The sequence below is a fragment of the Hemibagrus wyckioides genome, linkage group LG26, assembly GCF_019097595.1.
Source record: "Hemibagrus wyckioides isolate EC202008001 linkage group LG26, SWU_Hwy_1.0, whole genome shotgun sequence".
NCBI classification, from domain to species: domain Eukaryota; kingdom Metazoa; phylum Chordata; class Actinopteri; order Siluriformes; family Bagridae; genus Hemibagrus; species Hemibagrus wyckioides.
In genome coordinates this window covers 20,705,755-20,723,254 of record NC_080735.1, presented here as the reverse complement: position 1 = coordinate 20,723,254, position 17,500 = coordinate 20,705,755, and the positions used below count along the sequence as shown (strand labels likewise).

General features: G+C 41.5%; 3 protein-coding genes across 8 annotated transcripts in view; 2 read left to right on the top strand and 1 right to left on the bottom strand.

The window, feature by feature from the left end:
• The window catches only part of ubl5 (ubiquitin like 5), a 5,881-nt gene extending 731 nt beyond the window's left edge, over nt 1–5,150 (bottom strand). Inside the window, exons 1-3 of one of the 3 annotated variants that reach the window (XM_058381111.1) lie at nt 5,028–5,150; nt 2,571–2,641; nt 1,800–1,883 (exon numbers count right to left, since the gene is read on the bottom strand). In XM_058381111.1, the coding sequence (XP_058237094.1) occupies nt 1,800–1,883; nt 2,571–2,626 (140 nt within the window). In that variant the 5' untranslated portion in view covers nt 2,627–2,641; nt 5,028–5,150. The other 2 variants (XM_058381113.1, XM_058381112.1) reach the window with 2 other exon arrangements.
• A 694-nt stretch (nt 5,151–5,844) lies between these two features.
• On the top strand, nt 5,845–9,771 carry pin1 (peptidylprolyl cis/trans isomerase, NIMA-interacting 1). The gene is made up of 4 exons (XM_058381109.1): nt 5,845–6,007; nt 8,117–8,314; nt 8,525–8,635; nt 9,016–9,771. Exons 1-4 carry the CDS (start codon nt 5,950–5,952, stop codon nt 9,123–9,125), a joined length of 477 nt encoding a protein of 158 aa, XP_058237092.1. The 5' UTR covers nt 5,845–5,949; the 3' UTR covers nt 9,126–9,771.
• Nucleotides 9,772–14,440: 4,669 nt separating this feature from the next.
• On the top strand, nt 14,441–17,218 carry LOC131347165 (ficolin-2-like). Of its 4 annotated transcripts, none has more exons than XM_058381098.1 (6): nt 14,446–14,536; nt 14,662–14,748; nt 14,868–15,095; nt 15,226–15,322; nt 16,611–16,667; nt 16,753–17,218. In XM_058381098.1, exons 2-6 carry the CDS (start codon nt 14,740–14,742, stop codon nt 17,007–17,009), a joined length of 648 nt encoding a protein of 215 aa, XP_058237081.1. In that variant the 5' UTR covers nt 14,446–14,536; nt 14,662–14,739; the 3' UTR covers nt 17,010–17,218. The 4 variants fall into 4 exon arrangements, with proteins under 4 accessions (XP_058237082.1, XP_058237081.1, XP_058237079.1 ...); XM_058381096.1 differs by having other exon boundaries at nt 14,449–14,536; nt 15,226–15,323; nt 16,501–16,667; XM_058381097.1 differs by having other exon boundaries at nt 14,452–14,536; nt 16,506–16,667.
• Nucleotides 17,219–17,500: the final 282 nt, after the last annotated feature.

Here is a 17,500-nt window from a genome sequence, read left to right as displayed (position 1 = left end):
GGAGGTTTAAACACTAAATCACAACGTCCATTAATAAGAATACCACAGTCATGACGAATTTTGGATTTTCGTCACTTTATTAGGAACACCTGTACAACTGCTCATTCAGCCAATCGTGTGGCAGCAGCAGAATTTCATGCAGATCTGAGCTTCAAGAGCTTCAGGTGATGTTCACATCAAATACCAGAATCCGGAAAAAGTCTGATCTCTGAGTGTGATGTTTACTGTCTGGTTATATGGCTGACAGGAGAGCAGGAGAGGAACCTGAAGTGGTCTTCTGCTTGGAGCTTCATCATGTTTACTTCATTCTGCTCTTCATGGCGGATTCTGCATTACAGTAAATCGTTACAAGTCATGCTGAAGGACAGAATCCTAAAACTTCTCCCAGTCTATTTCTATTTATCTTCTTTTCCTAAGGCTTTTCTGCTGAGACTGTGTTGTTAAATCGGATTATGAAGAAAAGCTTTCTCTCTTTACCATTCTGGACCATTTATTGACCTGCATGGATGACGGTGAATGCAAAACTGCTATTAACAGAGAATTCTAGATTAAAGGAAAGCAGCAAATGTTTATCTACATACACTATGCCAAAAGTTTTGGGACATCTGCCTTTACATGCACATGAACTTTAATGACATCCCATTCTTAATCCGTACAGCTTAATATGGAGTTGTCCCGCACTTTGCAGCTATAACAACTTCAACTCTTCTGGGAAGGCTTTCCACAAGGTTTAGGAGTGTGTTTATGGGAATTTTTTCAGGCCGGTTATGTTCCACAACAAACTCGCTCATCCATGTCTTTATAAACCTTGCTTTGGTCACTGGTGTGCAGTCATGTTGGAACAGGAATGGCACTTGGATGCAGCTGCTTGGCCATGAAAACCAATTCCATGAAGCTCTCTACACAGTTCTTGAGCTAATCTGGAGGTCTGTAGCTATTGACTCTGCAGAAAGTTGACAACTTCTGTGCGCTGTGCTCCTTAGCATGCACTGACCCCACTCTGTGATTTTACTTGGTCTGCCACTTCGTGGACTGAGTTGCTGTTGTTCCTAGTTGCTTCCACTTTGTTATAACACCACTAACAGTTGAATATGGAATATTTATTAGTGAAGAAGCAGTTTGCATGCCTAGGTGCTTGATTTTATACACGTGCACACCTGAATTCAATGATTTGGAGGGGTGTCCCAAAACTTTTGGCAATATCATAGCTGGTCATGGACAACACCAAAAAACCCATCAGCTTACTGACTACAATCACAGCTGTATATTAATCATTCATCTCTCACTCATCTGCGCTGGGTATGTGGAGTCTGGAGCAGGAGCAGATTCTACACACACTGTACAGTCCGTCTCCTCGGCTTCAGAGACTTCCTGCGTCTTTTCCTGATGCATTGCTGGAAAACGAGTGAAAGCTCAAGTCTGGATGAATTATATGGTCACTGAGAGACGTTGCAGTGATTGTGAGCTGCAGATGTTTACGATCTCACCTGCACTTTTTAAAACTATACTACTACATACACTCATACAACTGTACCCACAGTTCAGCTGCTAGTGCTGAGATGAATGTGAGAGGGATTTCCTGTAGGTGCTGAAGAACAGGTTTGATCCTCCAGAAGATACCATTCTGTCTAAACTCTCCAGATTTGTTGTGTTTGACATCATGTGAACATTAACTGAAGCTCATAAGGATTTTACACACTGCACTGCTGCAACGTGATTGGCTGAATAAATAAACTGCATAATTGAGCAATAACTATTCCTAATAAAGTGGACAGTGTGTGTTTGTATTTGTTTCTCACCATTTCTTCAGGACAATTTTGTCCCACCTGGTTCCTGTCTGAGCAGCGATCAGCTTCTTCAGATCCCCGATCGTGTCATCAGAACTGTACACACACTCTTAAGGCTCAAACACACACACACTTCATTTCACTCTTCATCTTTAATTGGGACACATCCCGAGTTTAATTACAAAGCTAATAAAGTTTAACATTTCTATAAACATATCAATATGACCTTCAGGAAAGGGGCACAAACTTTTAAACTGAGATATACACTGATCAGGCATAACATTATGACCACCTGCCTAATATTGTGTTGGTCCTCCTTTTGCTTCCAAAACATCCCTGACCCGTCCTGCACTGTGTATTCTGACCCCTTTCTATCAGAACCAGCATTAACTTCTTCAGCAGTTTGATCAACAGTAGCTCGTCTGTTGGATCGGATCACACGGTCCAGCCTTCACTCCCCACGTGCATCAATGAGCCTTGACCGCCCATGACCCTGTCACCGGTTCACCACGATTCCTTCCTTGGACCACTTTTGATAGATACTGACCACTGCAGACCGGGAACACCCCACAAGAGCTGCAGTTTTGGAGATGCTCTGATCCAGTGGTCTAGCCATCACAATTTGGTCCTTTTGGTCAAACTCACTCAAATCCTTACACTTGTCCATTTTTCCTGCTTCTAACATCAACTTTGAGGACAAAATGTTGACTTGCTGCCTAATATATCCCCCCCACTAACAGATGACATGATGAGGAGATACTTGGATATCTTGGTAAAGGATACTTGCATTTGACTCGGACTTTTTTACCCAGTCGATCGTTACACACGACCTCGATCATCTCTGCACTGCTGTCCTGTTTTACACACACACACACACACACACACACACACAATACAATATAATACAATACAATATAATCCACGATATACTGTGGAGAGAAGACAGGGCATAAAGACAGAGTGCTGAGGGAAACACTGAGGTTCAGAGCTGCTACAAGACAACAGGAACTGACTTACAGAAGATTAAATGGAACGGTTATTATTTTCCTTACAGCACACACACACACACACACACCTTAATGCATCACACACACACACACACACACACACACACACCTTAATGCATCACACACACACACACCTTAATGCATCACACACACACACACCTTAATGCATCACACACACACACACCTTAATGCATCACACACACACACACCTTAATGCATCACACACACACACACACACACACACACACACACACACCTTAATGCATCACACACACACACACACACACACACACACACACACACACACACCTTAATGCATCACACACACACACCTTAATGCATCACACACACACACACACACACCTTAATGCATCACACACACACACACACACACACCTTAATGCATCACACACACACACACACACACACACACCTTAATGCATCACACACACACACACACCTTAATGCATCACACACACACACACACCTTAATGCATCACACACACACACACACACACCTTAATGCATCACACACACACACACACACACCTTAATGCATCACACACACACACACCTTAATGCATCACACACACACACACACACACCTTAATGCATCACACACACACACACACCTTAATGCATCACACACACACACACACACACCTTAATGCATCACACACACACACACACACACACACACACCTTAATGCATCACACACACACACACACACACACACACCTTAATGCATCACACACACACACACACACCTTAATGCATCACACACACACACACACACACACCTTAATGCATCACACACACACACACACCTTAATGCATCACACACACACACACACACACCTTAATGCATCACACACACACACACACACACACACACCTTAATGCATCACACACACACACACACACCTTAATGCATCACACACACACACACACACACACACACCTTAATGCATCACACACACACACACACACCTTAATGCATCACACACACACACACACACACCTTAATGCATCACACACACACACACACACACACCTTAATGCATCACACACACACACACACCTTAATGCATCACACACACACACACACCTTAATGCATCACACACACACACACACCTTAATGCATCACACACACACACACACCTTAATGCATCACACACACACACACACCTTAATGCATCACACACACACACACACCTTAATGCATCACACACACACACACACCTTAATGCATCACACACACACACACACCTTAATGCATCACACACACACACACACCTTAATGCATCACACACACACACACCTTAATGCATCACACACACACACACACACCTTAATGCATCACACACACACACACACACACACACCTTAATGCATCACACACACACACACACACACCTTAATGCATCACACACACACACACACACACACACACCTTAATGCATCACACACACACACACACACACCTTAATGCATCACACACACACACACACACACACCTTAATGCATCACACACACACACACACACCTTAATGCATCGCATCACACACACACACACACACACACACACACACACACACCTTAATGCATCACACACACACACACACCTTAATGCATCACACACACACACACACCTTAATGCATCACACACACACACACACACACACACCTTAATGCATCACACACACACACACACACACACACCTTAATGCATCACACACACACACACACCTTAATGCATCACACACACACACACACACACACACACACCTTAATGCATCACACACACACACACACACACACACACACACACCTTAATGCATCACACACACACACACACACCTTAATGCATCGCATCACACACACACACACACACACACACACACACACCTTAATGCATCACACACACCCCCCTTTACACACATAGCTTAACGCGCGCGCACACACACACCTAAATGACGTCATTTAGGGATTAAATAATCATTAATGTTTTCTCCTGAAGTGTGTGAACTCCTAATGTAACTGCATTAGAGAATTTAGCTTTCACCTGCAGTTCTCGATGTTTAAAACGTTCGCTTTTCAACCCTTCAGAAACTAATTCAACATACTGAACAAATATATATGAGAGCACGCTTTTATATCAAACAATAAAGCAGAAACTTTCACAAAAAAAAAAAACAGAAAATAGTTATCGGTAAAATAAACACACTCACGTCTCGAGGCGCCTTGCCGTAAAGGAGTACTGTAAAGAAAAAACAGGTTCAATATCTACACCAATCACATCAGGAGACGCAGACGGACGTTTGGTACCCGCCAATAGAATGAGAGAAATCGACAGTTAAGGGCGGGACTAAACTGGTTTGCCGTTAAACGTTTTAAACGCCGTAAAAAAGGCGTAAAAAATAAATAGCATCGTTTCGGTTATGAAATTCGATAATAAAATAAAAGAACACAATAATAATAATAATAATAATAATAAATAATAATAATAATAATATGACGCAAGACTCCTCTTAAAGGGTTGATCCTTTTTTTTTATAGTAAACGTTCGTTCTAGATGTTTGAAGTCTTAATGTGTTTATTTAGCCTCGTTATTCCTAATCAGTAATTTTAAGAATACTCTAATTGTTGTTAATTAAAACATTTAATAGAGTCTGAGGCAGATTTTGTGTATTAAATGTTTTTTGAGGCGGTTTAGAATTATGGACAGGTGAGTTAGCGCCACTTGCTGGACTGGGATTTGGTAGAAGATTCCGGCAATTATGCTCGAATAAAAAATACCAGCAGTGAAACATATATTTATATTTACATCACAGACATGTATAAGTCTGCAACAAAACAAGAATAGTGAGTTTTATCCGATTTTATTCATGCAGACGTGCATCACTGTATACACCTGCATAGAGTTTACGACAACAGCTGACCTTTCCAACATGGCGAACGAGATGTCGTGACCTTCCAGACCGCGCCTGCGCGTACATTCATGGCGGGAGTTTCAGTTCACTCACTGCTCTCTGGCGGATAGAGGCGGAAGTGCAGCGTGATAAAAAACGCCGTGACTGAGGGGAGTGACTGTGGAGCTGTAGCTAGCATCAAGCTACTGTTTTAGAAAAATAAAATAACATTAAAATAAAAATGTCTGACGATGATAAATTACCGCCCGGGTGGGAGAAGCGCATGAGCCGGAGTTCAGGTGAGTGTCACGTGAAGGTAAAAACATCCCTGCCGTGTTTGTTGGTTTGTGCGCGAGAAAAAAAAAAAAATCCGCAAAGCTAACACTTTGACGCTAGCTAAGCTACATTAGCCACTGCAGTGGAGCTCAGTCAGGCGTTAGCATCACAGCTAGCTGCTAGTAAAGTTCTCAGTAATTCTCTTCACCTTTCTGTTTATTTATCCACATGTTTGTTTGGTGTCTGATCTAAAGGCATTTTATCGATAATCGAGGATATCGAGGTTCTGAGACATGGAGCTACAGCTAGCCTGCTAACTCCAGCTAAAGTGGAGCAGTTTAATAACGAGCTCATTATGCGGATATTTACTGTCATCTATATATCACTCCATCCTTCTCTCTTTTCCTCTCACTCCACCATGCCGAGTCTTTTTTCCTCTAGTATCTGTGTCTTTATTTAATAATTTCCCCTTTCTTTATTTTCTGGAGTTTTTGTTTTTATTCTTCTGTTCTTTTTCCTGCCCTCTCTCTCTCTCTCTCTCTCTCTCTCTCTCTCTCTCTCTCTCACACTCACACACAATCTCTCTCGTTCTTTCTTTCTTGCCCCCTCTCTTATCTCTCTCACTCTCTCACTCTCTCGCCCCCCTCATATCCCCCTGCTCTCTCTCCTATTCTCTCTCTCCCTCTAGCCCCCCCCCTCATATTCCCCCTGCTCTCTCTCTCACTCTCTTGCCCCCCTCATATTCCCCTTCTCTCTCTCTCTCTCTCTCTGTCACACACACACACAGTCTCTCTCGTTCTTTCTTGCCCTCTCTCTCTCTCTCTCACCCTCTCTCTCTCTCTCTCTCTCACCCTCTCTCTCTCTCTCTCTCTCTCTCTGTCACACACACACAATCTCTCTCGTTCTTTCTTTCTTGCCCTCTCTCTCTCTCTCTCTCTCTGTCACACACACACAATCTCTCGTTCTTTCTTTCTTGCCCTCTCTCTCTCTCTCTCTCTCTCTCTCTCTCTCTCTCACACTCACACACACACACAATCTCTCTCGTTCTTTCTTTCTTGCCCCCTCTCTTATCTCTCTCACTCTCTCGCCCCCCTCATATCCCCCTGCTCTCCCTCCTATTCTCTCTCTCCCTCTAGCCCCCCCTCTCATATTCCCCCTGCTCTCTCTCTCTCTCTGTCACACACACACACAGTCTCTCTCGTTCTTTCTTGCCCTCTCTCTCTCTCTCTCTCTGTCACACACACACAATCTCTCGTTCTTTCTTTCTTGCCCTCTCTCTCTCTCTCTCTCTCTCTCTCTCTGTCACACACACACAATCTCTCTCGTTCTTTCTTTCTTGCCCCCTCTCTCATATCTCTCTCACTCTCTCGCCCCCCTCATATCCCCCTGCTCTTTCTCTCCTATTCTCTCTCTCCCTCTAGCCCCCCCTCATATCCCCCTGATCTCTCTCTCTCTCTCTTCCCCCCCCATCATGTTGTGATTGGATGACTGACTCCACACTGGTTGGAGGTCTGAGGTTTGTGAATGCGTGTCAGTGCAGTGAAACTCCTCCATCTTTCTGTAGACCAGTTTTCATGTTTCAGGTTACAGCAGCAGTGTGAGGAAAGTCAGCAGGAGAACATCAGAACGTGAAGGAATCTGGGAGCAGTGACACTAACAAACTGCCATCCTGAGTTTAGCGTCTACTCTGAACAGGTCTCTGAGGAGGTCAGCAGCAGGAGAACCTCCACAGTGAGACTGAGATACAGCACTCAGTGCAGTAGCGCTGAGGAGAGATGGAAAGAAAAAGCTGTTGAATTGTTAACTTAACAACAGTGAATGTTGTAAAGAGCAGGTGTGTAGGGCAGGTGTCCAGGTGGACAGCATCTCACACACATGGAGGACAGAGAGATCTGATTAGATGATCAGATGTTCAGGACAGTCTGAGGAGTTGGAGAAAGTCTCACTCATAAACTTCCTCCCAGAGATCATCCTGGGATCTGGACATGAGCAGTCCAGCTGATGGGTTTTTTAAAATTATGCTAAATTAGTGCTAAACTAAGTCAAAATTCTCTCTCTCTCTCTCTCTCTCTCTCTCTCTCTCTCTCTCCCCCCCCCCCTTTCCCTCTCCCCTTGCCCCGCCCCCTTTCCAGGCAGGGTGTACTACTTTAACCACAGTACGAATGCGAGTCAGTGGGAGCGGCCGAGTGGAGGTGGCGGTGGGGCAGCGGCGGTGGACAAGGTGCGCTGCTCTCACCTGCTGGTCAAACACAACCAATCACGCAGACCGTCGTCATGGAGACAGGAGAACATCACACGCACCAAAGAGGAAGCTCTGCAGCTCATACACAGTGAGGACATGATGAATATTAATGAGTGTGTAATGTTACCACAGACTATTGTGTTTTTCTTTTTTTGTTCTGTGTGTGTATGAGAGAGCACTTAACCAATCAGCATGGTGGTGTGGTGTTGATTTTGAGCAGGAACTGGAAACACCACCAAGCTGTGAAATGGTACAATATGTTTTTAATGTGTGTGTGTGTGTGTGTGTGTGTGTGTAGGGTATATAGATCAGATAAAGTCTGGGGAGGAGGACTTCGAGACGTTGGCATCTAAGTTCAGTGACTGCAGCTCAGCACGCAATGGAGGAGACCTCGGCATGTTCGGCAGGGGTAACTAAACGCGCACACACATTCACTTTTCTACCCATCACTGTTTGGTCCTGCTTTTAGCTCCACCCACATACAATCACACATTCCTGTTCAGTTCCCTAGAAAGACTTTTTATTAACTCCGGTAGTAATGTGTTTATGTAGCTCCTTTTTCACACCTAATGTCAGATACAGCTTTGGAAGAGAAACACAAAATAACATTACATCAGACAGATGAAAGATTTAGAATTAGATGTGATGATAAACGTTTACGTCATTAGAAAGTTTATTCTCACGCTGTTATTTCCACAACCCAGCAGGATGTCCACAAGGTATCTCGAGCCTCATATAAAAGCTGTGTGTGTGTGTGTGTGTGTGTGTGTGTGTGTGTGTGTGTAACAGGTCAGATGCAGAAGCCGTTTGAAGAAGCCTCGTTTGCGCTGAAGATCGGAGACATGAGCGGTCCGGTGTTTACTGACTCCGGGGTTCACATTATCCTACGTACAGGATAACTCTCATCCCTTCATCCCTCTCTTTCTTCTCTTATATTCCACTTCACATAAAAGTCCATGGACTTCAATCTAACACACACACACACACACACACACACTTTCCCCTAGGGTTACACACACCACACTCAGTCACTTTTAGGTTGTTTACAATGAAGTGTCTGTATTAAAAATAAAATTGGCCAACACAATATAAAGGTTCTCAGACTTCATCTAAACCCCCCTGATTCTTGTTCCTGCTCTCTCTTATTACCTTCATCATAATGTGTCCAGGACACAGTGTCTGACCTGCAGCGATGGATAATGACCAATAAATAGAATCTCATGATGAATACAGGTTTGTCTTTCTGAGCCCTGTATTAGCTGAACAAGTTTTTCCTCTTCTGTGTAGGTAAATGTCTAAACAGGAAAATCTTAGATAATGCAGAACTCAGAAATGTGCTAAAAGTGCAGCCTTCTCCTTTCATTTCCAGCCAATCATCATGTGACTTGGGAATGATTGACAGCTACATTCATGCTCTTGAAAATATTTCCACTGCATTCGATTAAGGTGTGTGTTCAAGCTAGAAGGCGTTTCTGATGTTTATCAGCCCTGTGCAGTTACAGAGTTAAATATGATTGATCTACAGTAAAAGCTGCTAGAAACTCATATGAAGTGGTGTTTTATTTACTGCTGATGATGTGAGTTGAGGAGAACTCCTAGGTTTTCAGAGGAGTTCTGAGGTAAGTGGACAGAGAGATGAGCTTTAGTATATCTGTATGGGTATGTGCTCCTGACACACTCAAAAAATGCAGTAATTCTGTCCCAAATGATTTAAACAGGGCAAATCCTCACCAGCCACTTCTAAAATCATACCCCACGAAGGAGGGAGGGAGAGATGCTTTTCAACTGCTTGGTATCAGTCAATTAATACATTTACTGCCACCTACTGGAAGTTTATTTTCTTATTTAGAGTGTAGTTTTTATATACATAATTTTATTTGATTTCACACACATTTACATTTATTTATATATTCATATATATATAATGTGTAAAATGTGTGTATATATATTCAAAAGTGCATAAAGGTATAAAGGAAAACTAAGATGATATTGCACATGGTATTATATTAATGTAGATAGATAGATAGATAGATAGATACTTTATTCATCCCAAAGGGAAATGTACAACTCAACACTATAATTATTGTGGAATTTTGATATTGTCAGTGTTCATTTGGTCAGCTCTGCTCCCTACTGAAAGTGGAGGGATTACAGAGTTTGATGGCAACTGGTAGGAAAGACCTCCTGTGGCATTCTGTGGTTGTCCTTGGTGGTCTCAGTCTATGGCTGAACCTGCTCTGGTACAACTCCAGTGTCACATGCGGGGGGCGTGACATGTCATCAAGGAGAAGTTTCCTTAGCATTCTCCTCTCAGTCACCTCAACCAGAGACTCCAGCTCTACTCCCATGACAGAGCCTGCTTTCTTAATAAGCTTGTTGAGTCCATTGACATTGGCCATCCTCACCCTGCTACCCCAGCACACTACAGTGTAGAAGATGACGCTGGCTGAGTCTCCTGAGGAAGTACAGGTGACTGACCCTGTACAGTGCATCAGTGTTTTTGTTCCAGTCCAGCTTGTTGTCTATGTGGACACTCAGATACGTACTTGTCCACATTGTCCATCTCAGTGAAAATCCACCACTAGCTCTTTCGTCTTGGTGACGTTGAGTTGCAGGTGATTTCGTCTGCACCACTCCACAAAGCTGTCCACTACACTTCTGTACTGAGCCTCCTGACCTCTCCTAATCACAGAACTTCTGCAGATGGCAGGACTATGAGCAGTGTCTGAAGTCTGATGTGTAGAGTCTGAACAGAAAGGGAGACAGCACTGTCCCCTGAGGGACCCCTGTTCTGGTCACTATGATGTCTGAAACATTGATGATAATAGCGTGGGAAAACTCTCTGGGCAAATAATATGGACAGAGACTTATTTCTAACAGGTTAATGTCAGGGCTGCACACACTTTCCTTCACTGTAATGTGTCCAGGATTGCACTATTTGTTGTTCACATAAATCACAACTCCCCCTCCCTTCTTCTTGCCGCTCACGGTGCAATTCCTCTCCTCCCGCACTAATTGAAAAACAGCTAAACTTACAATAGAGTCCAGTATATAATCATACAGCTATGGTTCCATGAAACACATAACAGAATCTTCAGAACACACTTTAACTCGTTCATCTTGTTTAGCCAGTAATCTTAGGTTTCCCATGACGATATAAGGAAGAGATTCTCTCACTCTGCAGCCCTGATGTTTCCTCCTGAGGGATTTCATGTCTTTATCTGAAGGTGCTGCTGTGTTGGAGACTCATCATCTGAACCCTGGTATAAACAATGGAGCCCTGGTGCGTCTCCGCCAGGACAAGAATCCGGCATGATAAAAGTGCACCAAAAGTGACAATAACAGAAAAGAACAAGCAAAAAAAAAAAAAAGCTGCATTGCTGCACCATACTACACTGTTTACAGAAACTAAATAAAATGTTATAAAAGACACATTATAGTATAGAACAACTCTGGCAGTCAGCTCCACGGGGCCGAGCCAGAAGTAAATGTTAAATTTGTAACCAGTAAATAGTAAACAGATTAAATAACCTGTGTAATCGCTGATCATTGGGGTTTTTGTGTGAAGATTTTTTTAACACATGAGGAAGGAGTCTTCAGTGTCAGCAGTAAAGCTGTTACAAACTTTCCTGATACCCAAAAGTCATGCTTAGCCACGAAGTTTTTGCTACCTGACCAAAAAAAAAAAATAAAATGAACAAGAGTCAAACGTAAACATGCACTTGATGGCTTGTAAAAATCTGCTAGTGTGAAAGCAGATATATGTTGTGTTACTCTTGTAATTCTTGTATTCTTGCATTTATATAAACAAGAAACCAACTGGTTCAGTGGGGTTACTGATCAAAAGGTTGGTGTTCAAGCCTCAACACCACCAGGCTGCCTGGTGCAAAACTCATTTTGCTCCAGGGAACTGCATCATAACTAACCCCTGACCCCAGATTCCTGACCTGCTGGAATATGTAAAGAAAAGAATTTCACTGTGCTGTAATTTATAGGTGAGAAAGTAAAAAGCTTCTTTTGTAGCTGGGAGACTGAGAGCACAATGTTCTGATGTGGTATGAAGGATGTATAGTTACTTTCTTATGTTTCCTAACAGTCTTAACACCCTTTCAGGACTAGAGGTGGACTAGCTTTTGGATGGCAGTACAATTTATGGCAGGTATTGAAATTGGAGAAAAGTTGGATTAGGATGTGTGTTTTGTTCCAGTTTTTTGATTATCTTGTGTTTATAGAACATGTTGATGTTCTCTCATAAGGAGTTTGTAATACTGGTGATTTCAGCACTCAGTTCTTCACCCCTTATTCCTCTCAGACTGTTAACTTCTAACATTTGCAGTGTCACAATCACAGAGTAGGAAGTTTCCGGTAAACTCTGAAATCTGACCGTATGTGTGCAGTCAGAGGCTACAAGCTCCACGTTAGTGGCTTTACCAACGGGGGTGCAGGTGAGAACATAATGGTAATAATTACAGACACCTAACAAGACTGTTGTCCTGCATGTGAAAGGAAACCCCATGATCTTGCTGCTGACACGGACCCGATTGTTGATACGTGTTCCATCCTTTGTAACAAATATTATAATATTCATTTCTGAGACAGTTTCTTGAGGGTTTTTCTGTGTTCAAAAGTGTTCCTGGGAAGTTGTAATTACAAGCTCAAAGAAAATCCTGCTTGTAATTACAGCTGTGCGCTAACAATCATTACATTAGGTTCTAGTCATAAATCAGATCTTTCTGACTTGACTTGGACTGTTCTTCTTACCCACAGGTGATTCTCTGGAGGTAAGCAACGGGCAGAAATTCTCTACCTTCGATAAAGACCAGGATTCTAATGAGGAGGGAAACTGCACTAAATCCTACCTTGGGGCTTTTTGGTACAGCAAGTGCCACCAAGCGAACCCTAATGGGATTTACCTGTGGGGAAAAGATGGCACTCTCATTGCCATTGGAAATGTTTGGCACCATTGGAAAGGCTATGATTATGGAGTCAAGTCTATCACCATGAAGATCAGACCTGTGTCTTAGACTCTTAGTGACACGGTGCAGTGATGATAGAATGCTGTCTTGTCGTCTGTCTTGTCGTCTGTCTCGATAACAATTTGTATCGTCACTGTATTTTTTTAACCATATGATTTCACAGAATGATATAAATGTGTATATTTCTATTGCTGGGTCTATGTCTGTTTCTTAAAGTAAAGAGTTTAAGACTATAATAATATACCATGTCTAGAAGTGGACAGCACATTAGTTTTAGATGAGAAGGTTAGCAAGTTAATCAATGAAGTTGCTAGTAGCCACAGAGTTCCGAATGACCTCACAAAATATCAAATACATGTTTTGTCAAGACACAGAGCCCTGACTCTGATTCAACCCCACTGAACACCTTGGGGATGAACTGGAACTGGAGTCTCCTCAACATCCCAACATCAGAGTCTGATTTCACTTATGCTCTTGTAGCTGAATGATCACTAATCCCCACAGACACAATCCAACATCTATTGAAAAACCTGGAAAATCTGGAATGAGACATTCATCAAGCACATACGATTGAGCAAACGATTGAGAGCCATGGCTTGTCAGTAAAATACAAAAAAACAAATGCTTGCACAATATTTACTGTCAGTGACCAAATGGTTGCTGACAAATTTTGTAGCTGTTTCAAGTGCATCATGCTACTAGGGTCAGCATGTGTAGTGGATACCGAAGAGGCCTATTGGTTTGATTAACAATAGAATACAGGACCTTTTTTATTTGAATTAACATTTACATGTGATACCTGGAATAAATAAACATTAATAAACAATATAACATCAAGTACTGATTGTAATGGTCAGTAGATTTGTAGGCAAGTTCCGGAGCACAGTCTGATGTCCGTAATTCTGTTTCACAATCAGGTCAAATCTGAAGACATGTGCTGTATGTTTGCTTTTCTAGTACAAACACTTAGGTTGCTTCATAACTAAACAGGATGTTCATATGTATTAGTTTGCGTTTAATATACAATAATAACCTTATATTATATTATTATACTAAAATAATAATAATAATAATAATAATAATAAGCAGCAACACAAAATACTTGTATGTGTAAATTCATGAAGGTTTGAACAAACATCTGTAAGGTCATGGACCCAGTGAGTGGACTTTTCCTTCTGGAATTTCCATCCTGACACACACACACACACACACACACACACACACACACACACACACACACACACATTACATAATTAGGAGGGTTTAGGAGTTCATAAGAGTTTAAAAGTATGAGTAAGTGAACAGCTGGCGATGAGAGGAGAGAAGCACATGAGGTATGTTTTATTATTATCTTTAATTTAGATTTTCTCTAGAATTGTGCAACTTTGGCAAGAAAAATATAAATTTAACAATAAAAGAAATATCTTGGATAAAACGTAATTTTTGAATTTCTGTATAGTTTACAGGTGTCTCGAGTCAAATCTACAATCTCTGCTTTAGAATCGAGGCGTCGTTTTCATGGTTACAGGAGACTAAAATGATTAAAGTGAGTTTTAGTGTAATTACTGCATTTCGATACGTTGAGTTTGCTGTTTATTATTTTTTTAAAGGACACCACAATATGTTTTTTTTTATTTTAAAAGTCATCATTTTTGTGTTTTCCAGGACAAGGTGTTTTCAGTGTTTTCAGTGTTTGGGACTCTGCTGCTCCCCCTGCTGGTTGGCAGTACACCTATTTCTTGGTCTCCTGGTCCGACAGACTGCTCTGATGTCTATGCTAACGGACAAACACTCAGCGGCGTGTACACAATCTACCCTACAGCAAATACACCTGTACAGGTGTACTGTGACATGGGATGTCTGGGAAGCCTACCAGCAGACGGGAATTGGACGGTACATTTATTTGTGTCTCTTTTATACTGTTGCACAGGAGTTGTTCTGTGTGATAATTGGTCACAACTCAAGAAACAGACGCTAGCGACTGTGATTCAGCTAAAGTGTTGAATGTTAACCTTCTCACCAGGTGTTTCAGAGGAGAATGGATGGCTCTGTGAATTTCTACAGACCATGGGAACACTACAAGGAAGGGTTTGGGAACAAGAATGGAGAATACTGGCTGGGTGAGAAATTCCAGCACAGATCACTCACAGGGTATTATGGAATAAAATGAAAGACTACATTCACAATTCAGATGGAAGTAGATGAACCTAAAATATGAATAAACCCCAATAATAAGTGTATTTCAGATCCACTCAAAGATCCTGAGTCCTAATTAGACCATTTAGGATTGTTATAGTATAAATAACATGAAATGTCGGCTTTTTAGAATAAAAAAAAAAACACACCTTTAATTAATTGAGTTGAGAGTTAAGGTTAAGTTTGTTATTTCTGTTATTATTATGTCATCTGAGAAAAATGTAAATATCTTATGGTGCTTCTGAAGGACAGTGCAAAATGGAAAACGTAATACATATTCTGCGATCACTTATTATTCTTTAAATGATGAAAATGTGGCAGATTCTGCGAGGTGTATGTTTAAGTGAAGTTTAGTTCAATTCAGTGTAAAGGATTTTATGTTTAAAATACCTATTTATAAGTCATTGAAATTTCATATTTCAAATAAATTCTGTTACTTTATGCACATTTTAGCAGAGTTACAGCAGTGTAAATATTTTCACTAATTACTAGTGTGGTTTAATTATAAATGTTACTAATTTCTAATCTTCTAATCAACTTCAGAACTGTTTGAGACACAAAACATTGAGTTGGTGTGATAGTGAATATTGTTTTAGCTGAATATTATTTAGCTGAGGCGGCACGGTGGCTTAGTGGTTAGCACGTTTTCCTTACACCTCCAGTGTCCTGGGTTTGAGTCTTGATCCCGCTCACTGTGTGTGGAGTTTGCATGTTCTCCCTGTACTTGCTGGGTTTCCTCTGGGTGCCCCAGTTTCCTCCCACATTCCAAAGACATGCTTCTAGGCTGATTGGAGTCTCTAAATTGCCCGTAATGTGTGTGTGCCTTGCGATGGGTTGGCTCTCTGTCCAGGGTGTATCCTGCCTTGATGCCCAATGATGCCTGAGATAGGCACAGGCTTCCCGTGACCTGATAATACATTGGATAAGCGGTAAAGACTATGGAATGGAATGGAATTATTTAGCTGCCGCCATGCGGCCACACTAAGTAACACACTTGAATTTAATCCATGACGTCTTTATTTCTTTCGTTTTTATTTATTTTTTTTCTTAAACCTGACTTTGTATAAATATTTTTCAGAATATGGTATTCCTTTTTACTTCCATTAGAAAACATCTACCAACTCACGCGTAAGAAGAAACACGAGCTGAAGGTGGACCTGCAGGACTTTGATGGAACATTGGTTTATGCTCGGTATTCTTCTTTCTCTGTAGAATCTGAGGCTGAGGGCTACAAGCTCCATCTTAGTGGTTTCATCAATGGAGGTGCAGGTGAGATGAACAGTGAAGTGAAAGGCAAATAATGTACATATAATGAAAGAGTGTTTGTAGTGACAGCTTCTGTTCGGTTCTGTAGGTGATTCTATGGCTACAAACAACAAACAGAAATTCTCCACCTTTGATAAAGACCAGGACTCGTATGCAGAAGGGAACTGTGCTAAATCCTACCTCGGGGGGTTTTGGTACAGTGAGTGCCACAATGCTAACCCTAATGGGATTTACCTGTGGGGAGAAGACGCCACTCACTTGGCCATCGGAAATGTGTGGAAGACCTGGAAAGGCTATGGCCATGGTCTCAGATACATCACCATGAAGATCAGACCTGTAGCATAAGTTTATCATTTTAAATTTAAATGTTTAATAATTATATTTTAAAGGGTTGTAATAAAGTCTGTAAAGTACACTGCTGTAGTGTTTAGAGTCTGTGTACATTTCTTCCAGTGTACTGATATAAAAATAATCATTCATGATTTGTAAATGAACAGAACAGTACTTTCTAACACCTTTTGAACCTGAAAAATAAAATACTTTAAACGATCAAATAAACAGCATGTTGTTGCTCTGATACTGACAACAGCCTTCATATTACTAGGATTGCTACAACTCTAAAACTGCAGAGGTAACAGAACAAAGCTCAACCCGAGTCCAAAGAATAAGAAGAAATATCAGTAATACAGATGTTGCTATGGGAAAGTATGCAGTGAATACAGTGACAAACGAGTATGACCAAAGATCAACTGGAAACATGGATGACATCCTGGAAGAAATGAACGAAATGCCTAGAAATCTGATCACTGAATAGTAATGAAGTACAGAGTAACTGA